Here is a 21,441-nt window from a genome sequence, read left to right as displayed (position 1 = left end):
TGGGAGGAGCTGCCCCAGGGCGGGTGGAATTGCCCTGGCCAGGCCCGTCCGGGAGCTCCACAGGGCGGGCACAGCCCCCGGTCCCACCCCCAGCCCCAAACCCCCCCCGTGCTCCTGCAGGACCCGAAGGACACTCGACATACGCTGATTTTCCAATGTTTTATTTGTGTTTTGAGATTACAGAGTCTTTATTGCTGATCTAATACAATCACTCAGACATTAATATTTAAAACACCCTTTTGAAATGTTACGACGGTTGCGACGGTTTCGTTCCCTCACTGCTGCTGCTGGTTTGCTTCGTTATTCCTACAGTTCAGAGCAGAATCCATTTCCTTGATGCGTTTTTGCTGGTGTTACCTAAAATCTCCTTTTTCCTAAGACTTCAAAAAAATGTGTTACATTAAAAAAAAAAAAAAAGATAAAAGAAACCAAACCCCATTACATTTAATTTAGAGATGATCACAGGATGTGATTCCAGGTTGATTAGGAAAAAGCCAAGCGAGCCCAAAAGCTTTACAGGAGAAGCAGAACATGGAGAAGGGCTTTGAGAATCGAGGTGGGAAAGGCCAGGTGGGATCTGATTATTAATATTTTTTCCCTCGTATCTCCCTGGAGGGTGAAGGGGGCACGAAGGCTCCGTGGATGGGCAGGGGCACAAGGACGGACACGGGGCGGCGGGAGCTGCTCCGGAGGCTCCGCAGGGCACGGACAGGTTTCCCAGGCAGTGGGGACTCCTGTGCTCCAGAGGCTGCTCTGCCCAGCGTGGCCCCACAACCAACTGCCCCTCGCCTCGGCCCAGGGCACATTCCAGGCTGAGCCTCTCCGGGAACTCGGGGCTGACACAGACCCAGCGTGGGGAGAGACCAGGGCGTGACGTTTCCAAAGGCTCAGGGGACTCTTCCCAAAAAAGTCTCAGGATCTGGATAGAACTCGTGGGTAGAGATGATTTCAAGTTTGTGGTTAGAGATCAGTCTGTGACGAAGCTTCTCAAAGCCTTAAGGTCTCCTCAAAGCCCTCAGGTCTCCTGAAGGCCTTAATGTCTTCCCAAGGTGTCCTCAAGGTCTTCCCAAGATCTCAAGGTCTTCCCAAGGTGTCCTCAAGGTCTTCCCAAGATCTCAAGGTCTTCCCAAGGTCTCCTCAAGGTCTTCCCAAGATCTCAAGGTCTTCCCAAGGTCTCCTCAAGGTTTCCCTTCCAGGGTTTGAGAGATTTCACAGACAAGCTTGGAATAAGCTGGCACAGGGAACGTTTGCTCCAAAGACAAGTGACTCGTGGCCAAGCTGAGCTCAGGTCTCTCGAGAGCCACAAGAAGGGACTTGGATGCTGAGACCAAAATTTCACAGTTTTCCTTCCTTGTGCGTGAATGAGCTGCCACAAAAGAGTTTTTCATGGTGGCAAAGAAGCCCAGGAGGACAAAACATGAATCTGTAGCTGATGAGAGACTCGGGGACCAAAGCAGCAACCCCAGAGGATAAAGGGTCTGTGCTCATGGGGAAGGGCAGTTTTATTTTAGAAGGATCATGTTCTCCACGTGGATGGTGTAACAGTGACTCTGATGAGAACCCAAGACTTGGGAAGTCACCTTGGGAAGGATGTCAGCGCTCCAGAGGGACATCCTGGGATGAAACAAAGAACTGTGGCCAATTTACTCTCCCTCAGCTCTGATGCATCAACATCTGAGGTAACTGAAGGGTTTTAGTGACACACAATCCGTGGGGAGGCTCCTGCACCAGACGTCTCATACACCCCAAGGGGGTTTCCAGATCCATAAATAAAGTAACAAAACAATAAACCCAGAAAAGAAAACTCCAAACACTTCCAATGAGGACTGAAATTCAGCTGGAGAAAGACCTGGCGTGGACAACACGGGTCCTCCCAGCCGGGATGTCCGGAGAGCTCTGCCTGGCTCGGGAAGAGCTCCCGGTGTGTGAGCAGCACCCGCTGGGGAGGCTCTTCAGCAGCACGGGCGGAGCTGCCCCGGCCCCAGCGGGAACTCGGCTTTGGTTGATCCGTAGAGGTTGGCACTCGGAAGGAAAGCAGCAGGAAAGCACTGGGGGGGCTGCGGCGAGGGGGCGGCACCGGCTCTGCCCTCCCGGCGCTCCGGGCGGGGAGAGCTCTCCAGGCTGGCCCTGCCCCGGCAGCAGCGCTAAGGCGACCTCTGGCTGGCACGGGCACAGCGCTAGGGAAGTTCCACAGCACGAGGGGCTCCTCCAGGGGGATCCCCCGGGGCAGCTCCTGGCTGGGCAGCAGCATCGGCCCCTCCAGTGGGACCCCTGGGGCAGTTCCAGTGGGACCCACTGGGGCAGCTCCCGACCGGGCAGCAGCATCGGCCCCTCCAGTGGGACCCCCCGGGGCAGTTCCAGTGGGACCCACTGGGGCAGCTCCTGGCCGGGCAGCAGCATCAGCCCCTCCAGTGGGACCCACTGGGGCAGCTCCCGGCCGGGCAGCAGCATCGGCCCCTCCAGTGGGACCCCCGAGGCACCTCCCGGCTGGGCAGCAGCATCAGCTCCTCCAGTGGGACCCCCGGGGCAGTTCCAGTGGGACCCACTGGGGCAGCTCCTGGCCGGGCAGCAGCATCAGCCCCTCCAGCAGGACCCACTGGGGCAGCTCCCGACCGGGCAGCAGCATCGGCCCCTCCAGTGGGACCCCTGGGGCAGTTCCAGTGGGACCCACTGGGGCAGCTCCTGGCTGTGCAGCAGCATCAGCCCCTCCAGTGGGACCCACTGGGACAGCTCCCGGCTGGGCAGCAGCATCGGCCCCTCCAGTGGGACCCCTGGGGCAGCTCCCGGCCAAGGCAGCAGCATCGGCCCCTCCAGTGGGACCCCTGGGGCAGTTCCAGTGGGACCCACTGGGACAGCTCCCGGCCAGGCAGCAGCATCGGCCCCTCCAGTGGGACCCCCAAGGCACCTCCCGGGCAGCAGCATCGGCCCCTCGCCAGAGCCTGGAGGGATCGAGGCTTTCGGCTTCACTATCGAGAGCAGGAGAGACACAAGCGCAGCCAAGCGGCCCCTGCACCGCGGGGGATGTGGAGGGAACCAGTGGAGGCTTCCGAGTGGGCTCCCGTGGGACTGTCGGTGACAACGGGTCATTCCACGGCTCCTTCCCACCAGCTCCTTCCTCATCCTCCCAGCCCCGAGAAGAACGAATCCGAAGAGGGAAATGAGAGGAAGGGCAAGAGACGCGGCGTGTGCCAGCCCGCGGCAGCACCGGCACCGGTGGCGGCGCCGCGGGCAGTGCCTATTTAATAAATAAATAACCGAAACACACGGAGACTACGGAGCGAGCCCGGCGCGGGCGGGGAGCGTGCGCGGATCATCCTGTACAGTAGCTGAGAGGAGACTCGGGGGCTTGTTCCTCGCCTTTCCCGGGATCCAGCGGCAGGAACTCAGTATCTGCAGAGAGGGAAGAGAAGGGGCTTTGGTGAGCAGGTGGGGAAGGATGGGGAGCTCCCCCGGCACCGACAGGGTGGATTTTGGGAGGCGGAGATGGCAAGGAAAGAACTGGAGGAGAAAGGAGTCGCTCCTGTTGCCTCCTGGTTGCCCTGTTGTCTCCACCCCACGGTGCCCATGGGATGTTTGAGGGGTCGTGGCTCTCCCCCAGTGCAGGGAGTTCCACTCATCCCAACTTCTCCATGTGTGGACAAACCACACTCCACAAGGCTGGGCTACCCCAGACACTGAAACCAGGCAGAGAGTTAAACCAGAGGCAAGAGAATTACACCAGAGGGAATTCCCTCCATGGCCCTCTGGAAGCACCAGGATTTTGCACATAATGGGAATGGGGAAAAAAGCTTAGGACTTGGCACAACCCCCTAAACCCCAAATGGGGTTCTGGTTCTGCAGGTCTTCTCTCCAAAGACCTGCCCACCAAGAAAATGTCTTTTCCTGCAGGAAAAGGATCTTGGCTTCACCCCCTGATGAGCTGATCCATGTTTGTGCAAAGCCATTTCATTTTCCTGGTGGGAATTCATGGCAGTGTTGGCTACAAACACAAATGCAGGAAGGGAAGTGGCCCAGGGGCTTATATGGAAAAGGATCATTATTTTGGGAGCTGAGCCCACTGGGGCAGCCCTGGGGCCAAAGGCACTCTGGGCCACCTCATGCTCAGTCAGACTTCAGAAATAAAGCTGTCACTGAGCCAGTGGCATCGCTGTGGCATCTGCCACGTCTGGGGACAGCTGCTGCCACCACTAAGGGCTTGTGCCCTGCCCAGTGTCTGTGCTGGCCCCTTCCTGTGGGATGATGGGAATGAGCCCCTCAATGTGCTCAGGGGGCTGGTGGGACCGATCCTGTGCCCTCTGCCCCCGGGCAGGAGGTGTAGAGGGCCGAGGGCAGCACCTGTAGTAGTTGGGTTTGAAGGGTCCGTTCTTGTTCAGCCCCAGGTACTTGGCCTGCTCGTCCGTGAGCTCCGTCAGGTGGGCGTCGAACGTCGGCAGGTGCAGGCTGGCCACGTACTCGTCTGCAATGCCCCACAGCTCATCAGTGCCAGGGGACACCCCTGGCCCCTCAGCTGGGGCAGTGCCCACCAGACACCCCTGGGCAGGGACACCTCCCCCTGGGCTTGGCACTGCCCTGGCAAACACAACCCCAGCACGGGGCCCTCTCTGTGGCCGTGCCCTCGGGGGGGCTCTGCTGCTGGGGCTGTGCTTGGTGGCCACATTCCAAGGGCTTGGTGGCCACGCTACTCCAAGGGCTTGGTGGCCACGCTACCCCAAGGGCTCGGTGGCCACGCTACCCCAAGGGCTCGGTGGCCACGCTACCCCAAGGGCTCGGTGGCCACGCTACCCCAAGGGCTCGGTGGCCACGCCACCCCAAGGGCTCGGTGGCCACGCCACCCCAAGGGCTCGGTGGCCACGCTACCCCAAGGGCTCGGTGGCCACGCTACTCCAAGGGCTTGGTGGCCACGCTACCCCAAGGGCTCGGTGGCCACGCTACCCCAAGGGCTTGGTGGCCACACCACTCCAAGGGCTTGGTGGCCACACCACTCCAAGGGCTTGGTGGCCACACCACTCCAAGGGCTTGGTGGCCACACTCCATGGGCAGAACCCCCAGGCGACAATCCCCTCCCTGCACGGGGATGTGTCTGCCTGTTCTCCCCAGGTGGGACAAGGGAACAACCACTAGCCAGACCCAGCAGGAGGAACCTGCTGGAAGCCCTTGGGCTTGGCAGGGAGGGGAACAAGCAGGAGCTGCGGCCGAGGGACAGTGCCCGCCTGTGCCACCCGCAGCAGCGAGGACAGGGCAGCCAGCACAGGGTTACCCATTTTTTTAGGCAGCAGATACACGTCCTGCTTGTAGCGGCCCTCGGGAGCGTTGTAGAGCTCTATCAGAGCCAAGGCCTGTGGGAGGAGACACAGGTGAGGGAGGAGCTGCTGCCCCCGAGGGGAGGGCCCTGCCCAGCCCAGCCCACCCACCTGCGTGGTGGCCGTGATGGACAGGACGAAGGTGGGGACGGTGGAGCAGCTCAGGTTCAGCAGTCGGCCCTAGAACCAAACACGGGCTGTTAAAGAGGCACCAAACCTGAAGGGTGACCACACAGAGGGCAGGAGAACCACCAGTGCCAGGTGTGCCCACCGGCAGGAACAGCCTGCCACCTGCACTTGGATCTCAAGGGAGAAACCTTGGACTGGGATAAATTAAAACACGGGAGCTTTTCCATGTCCCAGTAACTCAGGGGGCACCTTCTGGCTCTGCAATCCCTGCCAGGAGGGGCGAGCAGGGACAGGGGGTCGGGCTGTGCCCCAGGGCACAGGGACAGGAGGAGAGGGCACGGCCTCAGGCTGGGCCAGGGCAGGGGCAGGGGGCACAGGAGGAGGGATTTGGTGCTGGCAAGGGTGGTCAGACCCTGGCAGGGGCTGCCCAGGGCAGGGGTGGAATCCCCATCTCTGGAGGGATTTAAATCCCTGTGGATGTGGCACTTGGGGACATGATCAGTGGTGGCCTTGGCAGTGCTGGGATGGTTGGACTCCATGGGCTTGGAGGTTTTTCCAACCTAAATCATTCTGTGATTCCATGGGCCAAAGGGACCCCTCAAGGGGTGGTTTTGGCTCCACTGCTCCCCCAGCCCTTGTTTTCCTGCTCCAGGAGCAGAGAACAGGCTGCAACTGCTGCTCCTGGATGTGCCACTCACCTCTGCCAGCAGGACTATCCTCTTCCCATCTGGCCAGATGACGTGGTCCACCTGGGACCTCACCCTCTCCCAGGTGAGCTCAGGTGTGCGCAGGCTGGCCTGGAAATGGGGCACACCAGTTACCCAGCCCAGCTGCACACAGGGGTGGAAAGAGGCAGCAACCCACTGACCCTGCCCTGGCCCACTGTCCTTTGGCTCCAGTCCTGGTCCCAGACCACAGAACCCTTTATGAACTATTTTTATGGTCTCAACACATCAAAGCTGCAGCACCACCTGCTGTTACAGGTCTGGCTGAGGAGGATTTGTGGTTCCCAGTTGGGCTCTGCAGGGCTGTGGTCACTCCTTGCCAGCCCAGAAATGGCTTCAGACCCCCAGGCTGGCAGAGGAGCTGCCCTGAGCTCAGACAGGGCTCTCCTGGTTCTCTGCTCGTCCCCAAGCACAGGTGAGCACATTGTGGTGCTGTTTGGAAAAGCACAGCAGGGTCACACTCCTGGCTGGGCCTGACTGGGGCAATACCACAAAACTGGGCTGGAGAGGAGGTTCAGTCACTCCCTGAGGGAAGGGGTGAGGCTGGTGGACACCAGACACTGCCCTGGAGGCTGGACCAGCTCATCCAGCTCACTGGCATCCCTTGGGACTACTGGAATGACAGTGACACGTCTGCCAGTGTCTGTCAAGACACAGGGGTGGATGATTTTATCTCCTCCCAGGGGTTTCCTCAAGACAGACAGAGCTGTTGATGGGTCCCCAAAGCAGAGTCACCCCAAAGCAGAGTCACCCCAAAGCAGAGTCACTCCAGAGAACCATCAGCCCCAAACACTGTCACCCTAAAACAGTCACCCCAAAGCAAAATCACCCCAAAGCACCATCACCCTGAAACACCAAACCTCACTGTCACCCCAAACCCCCTCACCCCAAAACACCATCACCCCAAAACACCATCACCCCAAACCACTGTCACCCCAGATCATTGCCACCCCAGAACACCCACAGCCCCTGTGCCCCCTCTGACCCCACAGTCCCCTTTGAACCCACAGCCCCCGTGCCCCCCTGGCCCCACAGCCCCCGTGCCCCCCTGGCCCCACAGCACCTGTGTCCCACTCTGATCCCACAGTCCCCCTCTGACCCCACAGCCCCCGTGCCCCCCGGCCCCACAGCACCTGTATCCCACTCTAACCCCACAGCCCCCGTGCCCCCCTCTGACCCCACAGTCCCCCTCTGACCCCACAGCCCCCGTGCCCGTGCCCACCACATCGATCTCGGTGTTGGAGTGGCCCATGTTGCACACGATGCAGCTGTTCTTCATCCGGTCCAGGTGCTCCCTGGTCACCACGTTCTTGTTCCCTGCCAGACACCCAAATCTGGGATCAACACCTTCCCTTTTCCCTTCCCTTTCTCTTCTCTTCCCTTCCCTTTTCCCTCCCCTTTCTCTTCTCTTCCCTTTTCCCTCTCCTCCCCTCCCCTTTTCCCTTCCCTCCCCTTCCCCTTCCCCTCCCCTTTTCCCTCCCCTCCGCTTCCCCTTTCCCTTCCCTTCTCCCTCCCCTTCCCTTTTCCCTCCCCTTCCCTTTTCCCTTCCCTTCTCCCTCCCCTCCCCTTTTCCCTTCCCTTCTCCCTCCCCTCCCCTCCCCTTTTCCCTTCCCTTCTCCCTCCCCTCCCCTCCCCTTTTCCCTTCCCTTCTCCCTTCCCTCCCCTTTTCCCTTCCCTTCTCCCTCCCCTCCCCTTTTCCCTTCCCTTCTTCCTCCCCTCCCCTCCCCTTTTCCCTTCCCTTCTTCCTCCCCTCCCCTCCCCTTTTCCCTTCCCTTCTTCCTCCCCTCCCCTCCCCTCCCCTTTTCCCTTCCCTTCTCCCTCCCCTCCCCTTTTCCCTTCCCTTCTCCCTCCCCTCCCCTTTTCCCTTCCCTTCTCCCTCCCCTCCCCTTTTCCCTTCCCTTCTTCCTCCCCTCCCCTTTTCCCTTCCCTTCTTCCTCCCCTCCCCTTTTCCCTTCCCTTCTTCCTCCCCTCCCCTTTTCCCTTCCCTTCTTCCTCCCCTCCCCTTTTCCCTTCCCTTCTTCCTCCCCTCCCCTTTTCCCTTCCCTTCTTCCTCCCCTCCCCTCCCCTTTTCCCTTCCCTTCTTCCTCCCCTCCCCTCCCCTTTTCCCTTCCCTTCTTCCTCCCCTCCCCTCCCCTTTTCCCTTCCCTTCTTCCTCCCCTCCCCTCCCCTTTTCCCTTCCCTTCTTCCTCCCCTCCCCTCCCCTTTTCCCTTCCCTTCTTCCTCCCCTCCCCTCCCCTTTTCCCTTCCCTTCTTCCTCCCCTCCCCTCCCCTTTTCCCTTCCCTTCTTCCTCCCCTCCCCTCCCCTTTTCCCTTCCCTTCTTCCTCCCCTCCCCTCCCCTTTTCCCTTCCCTTCTTCCTCCCCTCCCCTCCCCTTTTCCCTTCCCTTCTTCCTCCCCTCCCCTCCCCTTTTCCCTTCCCTTCTTCCTCCCCTCCCCTCCCCTTTTCCCTTCCCTTCTTCCTCCCCTCCCCTCCCCTTTTCCCTTCCCTTCTTCCTCCCCTCCCCTCCCCTTTTCCCTTCCCTTCTTCCTCCCCTCCCCTCCCCTCCCCTTTTCCCTTCCCTTCTCCCTCCCCTCCCCTTCCCTTTTCCCTTCTCTCTCCCTTCCCTTCTTCCTTCCCTTCCCTTCTCCCTCCCCTGCTGTCCCCTGCCCTTCCCCTCTCCCCTCCCCTCCCCTCCCCTCCCCTCCCCTTCCTTCTCCTCCCCTCCCCTCCCCTCCCCTTTCCCTCTCCCCTCCCCTTTCCCTCTCCCCTCCCCTTTCCCTCTCCCCTCCCCTCTCCTCCCCTGTCCCTTTGGGAGGGGATTTTGGGGGCTGAGCCCCCCCCCGGCTCTGGGTACCTGTGCAGGTGATGACGATGTCAACCTGTCTGATGACCTCGTTGAGCTTCACCAGCCGGAATCCATCCATGCTGGGGGGAGGAGAGGGGGGGAAGCAGAGGAGAAGCAGCAGAAACATGCCAAAAATAGAAAAAAAAAAGTGATTTTCAGGCACTAATTTTAACTTTCTAACACCAGAGTGGAAAACAGGACGGCGGCTCTCAAAGGGCCACAGACCCTGAGCCATTTTAGGAGTTTCTGAAGGATTTGGGACTGGGCTGGGGAGAAGTGGGAAGAGATTTCTGGGGTTTCACATTTCCTGTCAGGGCCTTCTCATCTGCAAACCTCAGCACTCAATCCAGACAGGTTCTGAGAGCTGCTCCTCCTGCAAAGCCACCCAGGAGCTGCAGGATCTGTGCTGGTACAGATTTAGATCATCCTAAAAAACACCCCAAACCCACAGATGTCTCTCTCCCAAAATCTGTATTTAGGCACCTCCAGAACCTTCAGAAGTGCTGAGTCCTCCCTGCCTTCAGCAGCAAGGTGTGCCTGGATAACAAGGGCAGGAGGTTTTTTTGGGATTTGTTGACAGTCCTCCCGAGAACAACTTTCTGTGCCTCTCACAGGCTGCAAAATTGGGGTTACTATAAAAAAAAAGTCACTTTTGCTGCTGCATGTCCCATTTCCTGAGGTTTTGGCCCACTGCAGACTCCTTGCAGGGGGGGCCTCGTGCAGAGCCAGGGATGGGAGTGCTGCAAAACCACCAAATTCCCAGTCAGGGCTGGGAGTGCTGGGAGTGCCCCCCTGAGGGACACAGGGCAGCCTGGCAGCTCATCAGCTCTGCTAATTAATCAGAGCCCCTCAGCTGTCTCAGCACTACCCTCTGGTTAGGAAAAGGCTGAGGATTTAACAGGCTCTGGGTGTGTTTGGGACTCTGTTTGCCCACTGGTGTCCCACCCACCCCTGGGGTGCTCCAGACCGAGGTGTTCCTGGAGCAGGGCAGGGGCTGGGAGGGATGGGATGGGACAGCCCAGCCCTGGGCAGGGGTCCTGCTGCCAGGGGGGGGCTGTGAGGGCTGGGGGGGCACAGACCCAACATCCCGGGGGGGGCACAGACCCCAACCAGCCCTGGGGGGGGGGGGGCACAGACCCCAGCCAGCCCTGGGGGGGGCACAGACCCCAACCAGCCCTGGAGGAATTGTGTGAACAGACCCCAACCAGCCCTGGGGGGGGGCACAGACCCCAACCAGCCCTGGGGGGGGGGGGGCACAGACCCCAGCCAGCCCTGGGGGGGGGGGGGCACAGACCCCAGCCAGCCCTGGGGGGGGCACAGACCCCAACCAGCCCTGGGGGGGGGGGCACAGACCTCAACCATCCCTGGGGGGGGGGGCACAGACCCCAAGCAGCCCTGGGGGGGGGCACAGACCCCAAGCAGCCCTGGGGGGGGGGCAGAGACCCCAACCAGCCCTGGGGGGGGGGCAGAGACCCCAACCAGCCCTGGGGGGGGGGCACAGACCCCAGCCAGCCCTGGGGCAGGTGTGAGCACAGCCCTGGGTATGCCATGTTGGCACTCCCAAGGGCACAGCCCATTCCCAACATCCCTGCAATCCATGTCATCACTAACTCCTGGGGGCTGTGGTTGTGGTCCCACCCCTGGCACGTGGGGTCTGATGAACTGGGCGAGGCTTTGGCACAGGGAGCCTTTTCCAGCCCTAGGACAGAGCTGTGGGTCCCCCCAGGCTGCAGAGAAACCCTGAGCCCCCCACCAGCATCCCTCTGGGAAGGGATCTCTGCCAAGTGGTTTCTAGACAGTTTTCCCAGGAAAAAACCCCAAATTTGGGCGGGGTGAGACCCCTTACCAGGCCTGGAGGGCACAGATGGGGTCGATCTCCGTCACGTACACGATGGAGCCCATGGCCTTCAGGGCAGCACAGCAGCCCTTCCCAACCTGGAAAACAGGGAACAGCAGAGCAGGAGTGGGATGCTGAGAGCTTGGGATGCTCCAGCAGCGCCATGGGAAGGTTCCAAGGCATGGACCACTCCTGGTGACTCCTCTGTCCTTTGGAGCCCCCTCGGTGCAGACACTCCATGTTTGGATGAGGGAATTCCTGGATCTGGGTCACTGACTCTCCTTCCCTTTGGAACCCCCTCGGTGCAGACACTCCATGTTTGGGTGAGGGAATTCCTGGATCTGGGTCCCCAACTCTCCTTCCCTTTGGAACCCCCTTGGTGCAGACACTCCATGTTTGGGAATTCCTGGATCTGGGTCACTGACTCTCCTGCCCTTTGGAGCCCCTTTGGTGCAGACACTCCATGTTTGGGTGAGGGAATTCCTGGATCTGGGTTCCCCAACTCTCCTTCCCTTTGGAGCCCCTTTGGTGCAGACACTCCATGTTTGGGAATTCCTGGATCTGGGTTCCCCAACTCTCCTTCCCTTTGGAGCCCCCTCAGTACAGACACTCCATGTTTGGGAATTCCTGGATCTGGGTCCCCAACTCTCCTTCCCTTTGGAACCCCCTTGGTGCAGACACTCCATGTTTGGGAATTCCTGGATCTGGGTCCCCAACTCTCCTTCCCTTTGGAGCCCCCTCAGTGCAGACACTCCATGTTTGGGAATTCCTGGATTTGGGTCCCCAACTCTGCTTCCCTTTGGAGCCCCTCGGTGCAGACACTCCATGTTTGGGAATTCCTGGATCTGGGTCCCCAACTCTGCTTCCCTTTGGAGCCCCTTTGGTGCAGACACTCCATGTTTGGGAATTCCTGGATCTGGGTCCCCAACTCTGCTTCCCTTTGGAGCCCCCTCGGTGCAGACACTCCGTGTTTGGGAATTCCTGGATTTGGGTCCCCTGGGACCTGGCCCAGCTCAGGGCAGAGGCCCCACAGGGGCCGTTGGGTTTGGCCCCAGGGAGTTCATTTCCCACAGGACATCCCAAGATCCAACAAATCCATATAAATTTATATAAATTGTGTATATTTCATGAAAATGTATATATTTTAGATACAAATTTATTCAATTTTTATCTATATATATTTACATTTTTTAATATATTTCTATACAAACTCATAAATTTTACATATCTTTATGTGCAAAATTATATAAATTTTATATACATACATTTATAGAAATGTTATATATACATATTTATACAAATTTATATAAATATATATATACATTTCTAGAAATGTTATATACACACATTTATACAAATTTATATAAATATATATAAATTTCTAGAAATGTTCCATATACACATTTATATAAATGTATATAAATTTTATATATACATTTCCAGAAATGTTCTATAAACAGTTTTATACAAATATATATATATTTTATATATACTTATAGAAATGTTATATACACACATTAATACCAATTTTATGTATATTTCTATACAAATTTATATGATTTTTTTAAATGCAGATTTATATAAATTGTATAAATAAATTGTATTTGGAGGTGCCCATGCCCTGGTGCCCCCTCACCCCTCCGTAGCCACACACCACCCTCTGCTTGCCCCCAAGGGAGGTGCCCATGCCCTGGTGCCCCCTCACCTCTCCGTAGCCACACACCACCCCCTGCTTGCCCCCAAGGGAGGTGCCCATGCCCTGGTGCCCCCTCACCTCTCCGTAGCCACACACCACCCCCTGCTTGCCCCCAAGGGAGGTGCCCATGCCCTGGTGCCCCCTCACCTCTCCGTAGCCACACACCACCCCCTGCTTGCCCCCAAGGGAGGTGCCCATGCCCTGATGCCCCCTCACCTCTCCGTAGCCACACACCACCCCCTGCTTGCCCCCAAGGGAGGTCCTGGTGCCCCCTCACCTCTTCGTAGCCACACACCACCCTCTGCTTGCCCCCAAGGGAGGTGCCCATGCCCTGGTGCCCCCTCACCTCTCCGTAGCCACACACCACCCCCTGCTTGCCCCCAAGGGAGGTGCCCATGCCCTGGTGCCCCCTCACCCCTCTGTAGCCACACACCACCCCCTGCTTGCCCCCAAGGGAGGTGCCCATGCCCTGGTGCCCCCTCACCTCTCCGTAGCCACACACCACCACCTGCTTGCCCCCGAACATCATGTCCGTGGTCCTCTTGAGGCTGAGGAGAGGGAACCCAGTCAGAGGCAGCACTGAGGGCTGGGCCAGGCTGGTCCTGCCCCCCTGACACCAACTGGGTGGTGCCCCCTGGACACCCAGCTGGTTCTGCCCCTCTGGACACCAACTGGGTCCTGCCCCCCTGGACACCAACTGGGTCCTGCATCCCTGGACACCGACTGGGTCCTGCCCCCCTGGACACCGACTGGGTCCTGTCCCCCTGGACACCATCTGGGTCCTGCCCCCCTGGACACCATCTGGGTCCTGCCCCCCTGGACACCAACTGGGTCCTGCCCCCTGGACACCAACTGGGTCCTGCATCCCTGGACACCGACTGGGTCCTGCCCCTCTGGACACCAACTGGGTCCTGCCCCCCTGGACACCAACTGGGTCCTGCATCCCTGGACACCAACTGGGTCCTGCATCCCTGGACACCCAACTGGGTCCTGCCCTCCTGGACACCCAACTGGGTCCTGCATCCCTGGACACCCAGCTGGTCCTGCCTCCCTGGACACCAACTGGGTCCTGCCCCCCTGGACACCCAACTGGGTCCTGCCCCCCTGGACACCCAACTGGGTCCTGCCCCCCTGGACACCCAACTGGGTCCTGCCCCCCTGGACACCCAACTGGGTCCTGCATCCCTGGACACCCAACTGGGTCCTGCATCCCTGGACACCCAACTGGGTCCTGCATCCCTGGACACCCAACTGGGTCCTGCATCCCTGGACACCCAACTGGGTCCTGCATCCCTGGACACCCAACTGGGTCCTGCATCCCTGGACACCCAACTGGGTCCTGCCCCCCTGGACACCCAACTGGGTCCTGCATCCCTGGACACCCAACTGGGTCCTGCATCCCTGGACACCCAACTGGGTCCTGCATCCCTGGACACCAACTGGGTCCTGCATCCCTGGACACCAACTGGGTCCTGCCCCCTGGACACCAACTGGGTCCTGCATCCCTGGACACCCAACTGGGTCCTGCCCCCCTGGCAGCCTCTGGGGCAAGGGGACCCAAACCCACCCAAAAAAGGCCCTTTTCCCCTCAAAAGGGTGGGGGTTCCCAGTGAAACTCAACAAACAGGACAGAGCTGGAGCTGCAGCCCTTTTTTGCTGCTTATTTGTCGGCCCTTTGTTTTGCTACTGCAGAAATATTAAAAATCCTCCCTAAAAATCATTTTTTCTTCATTTTTTAAACTCAAAATACCCTCCCCTGCAGAGCAGCAGAGGCAGCAGGGAAGGTGCCAGAATCCCAGTGCTTCCCACAAAGAAAGCTCCCCCTTCCACTGCCATTCCTTCTGCTTTCTCCCCAAGAGTGTCCTACATTCCAGGCTATTTTTAGCACGGCAGTAAATAGGTTAGCAGTGCAGGGAAGGTGAAATTCCCTCACTTTTCCAAGAGAATTTGGATAAAACCCACAGCAGATTTAACTGCACCTCTGCTCACATGTGCCCTGACCCAGTTTTAGATGCCTGGGCCAGACTTAACCTGAATTCCAACTTATCCTTCAGGGTGTTCCACAGAATCCCAGGATGGTTTGGGTTGGAAAGGGCCTTAAAGCCCATCCAGTGCCACCTCTGCCATGGGCAGGGACAGCTCCCACTGTCCCAACCTGGCCTGGGACACTCCCAGGGATCCAGGGGCAGCCACAGCTCCTCTGCCCAACCTGTTCTTGTGTTTTACCACCCTCATTTTTCCCATTATTGCTTCCAGTGCCTTGGAAAACGTTGGACCTTCAGGGGTTGTTGATGGAACATGTCCCAGCTGAGCTGCAGGAACAAAACCTGTCCTGACCTCACCTGGCTCTGCCAAAACTCGGTGGTGGAACAGGTGAGGACACAGACACCCAATTCCATCAAAATAAGGGAAATAAAGAGATGGAGAGAGCAAAAGAAAATCCTTGAGGATAGAAAAGGGAACCAGCAGTGAAAGGAGGTTGTGCTGCAGCTGCTGTTTGACTCACACAGTGGGCACAGACAGCTTTAATCCCGACCCACAAAGGCAGGAGGGACAGCAGAGAGTCGGGTGTGAGGAGCTCTGAGGGGGGACAGGGCTAAGAAAGGGTCTCTTTGCCCTCAGACACAACAGCTGGACCCAGTGGTGGCACTGGGGGGCTCAGTGGTGGCACTGGGGGGGGTCAGTGGTGGCACTGGGGGGGGTCAGTGGTGGCACTGGGGGGGGTCAGTGGTGGCACTGGGGGGCTCCAGTGATGGCACTGGTGGGCTCAGTGGTGGCACTGGGGGGCTCAGTGGCGGCACTGGGGGGCTCAGTGGCGGCACTGGGAGGCTCTGTGGTGGCACTGGGAGGCTCAGTGGTGGCACTGGTGGGTTCCAATGGTGGCACTGGAGGGCCCCACTGGTGGCACTGGAGGGCCCCACTGGTGGCACTGGGAGGTTTGGTGGTGGCACTGGGAGGCTTGGTGGTGGCACAGGTGGGTTCCAGTGGTGGCACTGGGAGGCGCAGTGGTGGCACTGGGAGGGGTCAGTGGCGGCACTGGGAGGCTCCACTGGTGGCACTGGTGGGTTCCAATGGTGGCACTGGAGGGCCCCACTGGTGGCACTGGGGGGTTCACTGGTGGCACTGGGAGGCTCGGTGGTGGCACTGGGAGGCTCGGTGGTGGCACAGTGGGTTCCAATGGTGGCACTGGGGTGTTCACTGGTGGCACTGGGGGGCACAGTGGCGGCACAGTGGGTTCCAATGGTGGCACTGGGGTGTTCACTGGTGGCACTGGGGGGCGCAGTGGCAGCACAGTGGGTTCCAATGGTGGCACTGGGGGTTTCCAATGGTGGCACTGGGGGGCTCCAGTGATGGCACTGGGGGGCTCCAGTGGCAGCACAGTGGGTTCCAATGGTAGCACTGGGAGGCTCCAGTGGTGGCACTGGGGGGACCCATCCGTGGCACTGGGGGGCTCCAGTGGTGGCACTGGGGGACCCACCGGTGGCACTGGGGGGCCCCACCGGTGGCACTGGTGGCCCCAGTGCCCGGGGCAGCGGGCAGGGCCATGCACGTACCCGTCCAGGATGGACTCCCGGCAGCAGTACAGGTTGTCAAACTTCTGCTTGGTGACAGAGTCGTTGACATTCATGGCTGGCACGCAGAGCTTCCCTGCTTTGGACAGCTGGTACAGCCTGGCACGGACATGGAAAAGCAGGTCAGACACGGGAGAGCAATTCCATGTACCCACTGGTGGGTTGGGGTGGGAAGGGGCCTTAAGGGTCAGCTCATTCCAGCCCCACCATGGGCAGGGACACCTTCAATAGTCCTGGCCTTGGACACTGCCAGGGATGGATCCAGGGGCAGCCACAGCTTCTCTAGGAAATCCATCCTGCCCACCCTCTCAGCCACCAATCCCTTCCCAACAGCCCCCCCAGCCCTGCCCTCTGGCACTGGGAAGCCATTCCCTGTGTCCTGGCCCTTCATCCCTTGTCCCCAGTCCCTCCCCAGCTCTCCTGGAGCCCCTTCAGGCCCTGCCAGGGGCTCTCAGCTGTCCCTGGACCCTTCTCTTCTCCAGGTGACCCCCCCAGCTCTCCAACATCAACCTGCCCTCCTAATTCCCAGCACAGACCTGATTCCCAACAGCAGCAAAACCACTGGAAATGAATCCAAACACTTCACTGGGGCTACAAAGACAATCTGAGAATCTCCCTGCTCCACAACTTGGGAAGGAGAACATGCTTGGAAATCTCTTTTGCCCATATTGGGAATGATGATTCCAGATGTTAAAATACCAACAGTCCTTTTCCTGCCCCCAGTGGCTGCAGAGCTGGATCCCCCTCCCCGTTTCCATATTTCATTTCCCTGTTTCCATATTCCATTTCCCCGTTTCCATATTTCATTTCCTCGTTTCCATATTTCATTTCCCCGTTTCCATATTCCATTTCCCTGTTTCAAGAGCTGCCTGAACTTCTGACCAAACCCCTCAGGGAGCTCCAAGAGCTGCAACCAAACCCTTCTCCCTGCAAAAACAGGGCAGAAAGCAGAGTGTGCTGCTCTTCTCCCCAGTTTCCTGGTGTCTGGTACCTGTGATGGGAATGAACTCCCCTGGAAAAGCACCCCTGACCCTCTTGGAGTCACTTCTCCCATCACAGCCCTGTTCCTATCACAGACTGATGGATTTCACTGAGCCACCTTGGAGGTTCTCCCTTCCTGGAACCCCACCTGGAGACTTGGCTGCTCTTCAATCATAGAATCACAGAATGGATTGGGTTGGAAAAGACCTCTGAGATCAGCAAGTCCAACCCTTGATCCAACCCTACTGTGATCACCAGCCCAGGGCACAGAGTGCCCTGGGCTGGTGATCACAGTAGGGTTGGATCAAGACATGGTGGATTCTCACTCAGTGCCACATCCATAGAATGGATTGGGTTGGAAAAGACCTCCAAGATCATCAAGTCCAACCCTTGGGCCAACTCCAGTCCCTTTACCAGATCATGGCACTCAGTGCCACAGCCAAGCTCAGCTGAAAAACCTCCAGGGATGGGGAATCCACCCCCTCTCTGGGCAGCCCATTCCAATCCCTGAGCACTCTCTCTGCAAAGAATTTCTTCCTGTTCTCCAACTTCAATTTCCCCTGGCAGAGCTTGAGCCCATCGTGCCCCCTTGTCCTATTGCTGAGTGCCTGGGAGAAGAGACCAACCCCCACCTGGCCAGAACTTCCCTTCAGGCAGTTCCAGACAGTGCTGAGGTCACCTCTGAGCCTCCTCTTCTCCAGGCTGAACACCCCCAGCTCCCTCAGCCTCTCCCCACAGCACTTGTGCTCCAGTCCCTTCTCCAGCCTCGTTGCTCTTCTCAGTTGGGTTGGAGGAGACCTCTGAGATCATCAAGTCCAACCCTTGATCCAACCCCACTGGGATCACTCTGGCACTCTGTGCCCTGGGCTGGTGATCACAGTAGGGTTGGATTAAGATGTGGATTCTCACTCAGTGCCACATCCATAGAATGGATTGGGTTGGAAAAGACCTCCAGGACCATCAAGTCCAACCCTTGGTCCAACTCCAGTCCCTTTACCATGGATTCAGTTTAGGACCACACTTTGAGTTTTCTCCTCTGTCCCCCCCTCTTGGTGCAACACCCCCAGCCCTTCCTCTTCCACCTCCAGAATGAGCTGGGCCACCATTCCTGCTGCTTCCCAGGTGGAAAACAGCACCTGGTGCACCTTCCCACCCACACAAGGGCTGGAGGTGCTTCTCCTCCTTGGCTGGAATCCACAGCAGCAGCTCCAGGTGGGAACCCATGTGGGATTTCAAGCAGCTCTCATGGAAAGCCAAGCCCAGGCTGAAGGCAGGTGGTGCTCAGGTGAGCTGTGGGGTCTGCAGGGCCCCGAGGTGTCCCCAACACCTGTCCAGGTGCCAGCCCAGCACTACCTGTGCACTCCGGTCACGCTCTCCTCCACGATGCCCTTGATCTTCTTAAACATGTTGGGGTATTTCTTGTAGATCCAGTGGGTGAGATCTCCCCCATCATCCAGGATCTGCAATGGGAACAACCACAGTCAGTGCTTGGAGGGTCCTCTGAGGCCTCCAGAGCCCAGAAAGGTGCCTGGGATAAACCACAGGCTCAAGGCATTCCATGTCCTGGCCCCTCAAACACCACCCTGGGAGTCAGGTGGGAATGCTCTGGCTGAGTATTCCCAGCAGGAATGATGGCTGGAAAGGCAGTGGGGCAGACAAACAGCACACCCTGGGGGAAATGAGAGATGAGAGCTGGGAAATATGGGAAGGGGCTGTGGAAGGTCCTCTGTGCTGCCTCCCAGGAGCAGAGCTGGAAAACTCAAATGTACAGAGTCCTCAGCTCTTCTAATGTGGCTGCTGGGGAGGAGTGAGGAGGGAGGAGGGAGGAAGAGGAGGATGGAAAAGGAGGGGATGAAGGAGGAGGAAGGGTGGAGGAGCAGGATGGAGGATGAGGGTGGGGAACGAGGAGGATGGAAGAAGGATGAGGTTGGAGGAAGAGGAGGATGTGAAAGGAGAGTAGAGATGGAGGAGGATGGAGGAGGATGGAGGAGGATGGAGGAGGATGGAGGAGGATGGAGGAGGATGGAGGAGGATGGAGGAGGATGGAGGAGGATGGAGGAGGATGGAGGAGGATGGAGGAGGATGGAGGAGGATGGAGGAGGATGGAGGAGGATGGAGGAGGATGGAGGAGGATGGAGGAGGATGGAGGAGGATGGAGGAGGATGGAGGAGGATGGAGGAGGATGGAGGAGGATGGAGGAGGATGGAGGAGGATGGAGGAGGATGGAGGAGAAGAGAGTGGAAGAGGAGCAGGGAGGAGGTTGAGGGTTAAAGAGGAGGAGAATGGAGGAAGATGAAGGAGGAGGATGAAGGAGGAGGAGGAGGATGGAGAGGGACAGGAGGATGGTGCAGAGCCATCAATGCCCATCATGCTGTACCTGCATCATGAAGCACCTGCTGTGCAGTCTGGGAGCACAGAGTGTCCTGCCAGAGCAGAGCAGACCCCACTCCGGAGTCTCCAGGGAATTCCCAGCTCCGTGTCCCACCACCAGGGAAGCAGAGGCAGGGAAGGGTTAAGTGGGAGGGAGCCAGGGCAGGAATTCAGCAGCCTGGCTCCCAGGACCCTGCATTTCAGTAATCTCCACTTCACAGGCAAATAATCCCCTTCTAGAAGAGACCTCTGGGGTTTGGAAGCTCCCTGGGAGAGCCAGGGATGTGAAAACACAAACCCAAACCAAGGGGGGAGCTGGTTTGGGATGGAAGGTCCCCTTTGTGTGGCAGCCCTGAACACCCAACAGCACAGCCCCACATTCCTGCAGTTTTCCCAGCTTTATGCAGGTTGTTGCCCTCATTCTCACCCTTCCAGGCAGTTTTTTGGGAAAAAAACCCTTTATTTGATGGGCAGACAATTTTTCCTGCAGCAAAGCAGCTGTTCCAGGTGGGAGCTTTGGTTGGTGCTTCTCTCACTGCTTCTCCCTCCAAGGAACCAAATTCCCATGGCTGTCCCTTCTCCCTCCCTCAGCCCTTCCAGCCCATGTTCTCTCCAGCAGAAACCCCCTGGCTCTTCCAGGAAAGGAACTGGTGTCTCCAGGTGCCACCTTGGCAGCTCTTTAGCCCATCTAAGACCCCGTACCCACCACGACTCCCCCTGGTCCCTCCACCCTCCCCAGTCACAGCACGAGGCGGATCCTGCCGAGACCAAGGGGATTAAAACTGCCCAGGATTAGCTCAGCAAAGTGTTTGAAAAGAACCTGCTGCCAAAAATGAGGGGGGAAACCACAACGGGGTGGCACTGAAATCCCTGGATCAGGACACCAACCTCCCAGCACCACAGATTCCATATTTTTCAGGGAAAAAAACCCTCTCTGAGCCATTTCTGTCCAGACAGAGCCCCACTCTGAAGGTCTGGGGTTCCCAGAGCCCTTCCCTGAAGGTAGAAATTGGGTGGGCAGGGGCTGGGCTGGATTTCCCAGAGAAGCTGTGGCTGCCCCTGGATCCCTGGAGGTGTCCAAGGCCAGGCTGGAGCACCTGGGACAGTGGGAGGTGTCCCTGCCCATGGCAAGGGTGGCACTGGAGGGGCTTTAAGGTCCCTTCCCACCCAAACCATCCCAAGATTCCAAGTCCCTTCTCAGCCCAGCTCTTCCCCCTGTCTCCAGCATCCTCTTCCTTATCTCTAAAAACACAGATCTCCCAAATCCAGCCTGCAAACCTCTGGGATACACCAGAGGCACCTGGTGCTCCCCTGAGTTATCCCCGTGCTCCAGAAAACAGTTCTGGTGGCAGGACAGCCAAGGGGCTGCAGAGACCCTGGGAAAGCAAAAGATGCATTTTCTGGAAGGCTGATTGTTGAAATAGTGACACTTTGGATGGCAAATTATTCCTCCAAGGCTGTCTAGACTCTGACTCGGAGCTTGGGGGAGGATTTTTTTGACATTCCCAATCCCTTTTAAAAGTGAGAGCAGGGACATGAACAGGTTGGACTGGAAGGGACAAAACCCCACCTCAAATGAGCAGGTAACTCAGCAAAACCCCAACCCTGATGTGATTTATCTCCCCCCTTTGGCTGCTTCCCAGCTGAGACCAAAAGCTCCAGGGCTCAAAGGAAACCTGGTGAGAACAGCACATTTGACAGCTGATTATTCCACTCACGTAGTTCCAGGTTCTCTGTTTTCCCTGGAAACAAGGGCAGGACAAAGCAGCCAAGAGCAGGGTTGGGTTACCTGAGGGTTTGTGTTCACACAGTAAGAGCAGGTTCAGAGTGTGGAGAGCACTGAAAAACCTGAGGTTTGTTTGGCTTCAGGAAGAAAAATCCCATCAGTTAATGGGATTGGGTGAAATGGGTGAAACCTCTTCTCAAAAATCCTGATCCTGAGCCATTTGTAGTGGGCACATTCCAGGAGTTGGGTTCAGGCTGGAGGGAGACCCTCTGGAATCACAC

The 21,441-nt window shown here is 58.1% G+C and overlaps 1 protein-coding gene across 2 annotated transcripts in view; it reads right to left on the bottom strand.

Moving 5' to 3' along the window:
* Positions 1-145: 145 nt before the first annotated feature.
* AHCYL2 (adenosylhomocysteinase like 2) overlaps positions 146-21,441 on the bottom strand; it is an 87,630-nt gene continuing 66,334 nt past the window's right edge. For both annotated transcript variants that reach the window (XM_071552886.1, XM_071552887.1), the window contains exons 7-17: positions 18,418-18,524; positions 16,066-16,182; positions 12,996-13,059; positions 10,825-10,913; positions 8,988-9,058; positions 7,377-7,471; positions 6,128-6,226; positions 5,412-5,480; positions 5,258-5,336; positions 4,336-4,456; positions 146-3,390 (exon numbers count right to left, since the gene is read on the bottom strand). In XM_071552886.1, the coding sequence (XP_071408987.1) occupies positions 3,384-3,390; positions 4,336-4,456; positions 5,258-5,336; positions 5,412-5,480; positions 6,128-6,226; positions 7,377-7,471; positions 8,988-9,058; positions 10,825-10,913; positions 12,996-13,059; positions 16,066-16,182; positions 18,418-18,524 (918 nt within the window). In that variant the 3' untranslated portion in view covers positions 146-3,383. The remainder of the gene's footprint in view (positions 3,391-4,335; positions 4,457-5,257; positions 5,337-5,411; positions 5,481-6,127; positions 6,227-7,376; positions 7,472-8,987; positions 9,059-10,824; positions 10,914-12,995; positions 13,060-16,065; positions 16,183-18,417; positions 18,525-21,441) is intronic.

This window comes from Pithys albifrons, chromosome 3 (genome assembly GCF_047495875.1).
Source record: "Pithys albifrons albifrons isolate INPA30051 chromosome 3, PitAlb_v1, whole genome shotgun sequence".
Lineage (NCBI taxonomy): Eukaryota > Metazoa > Chordata > Aves > Passeriformes > Thamnophilidae > Pithys > Pithys albifrons.
This window is presented reverse-complemented; position numbering and strand designations above follow the sequence as displayed.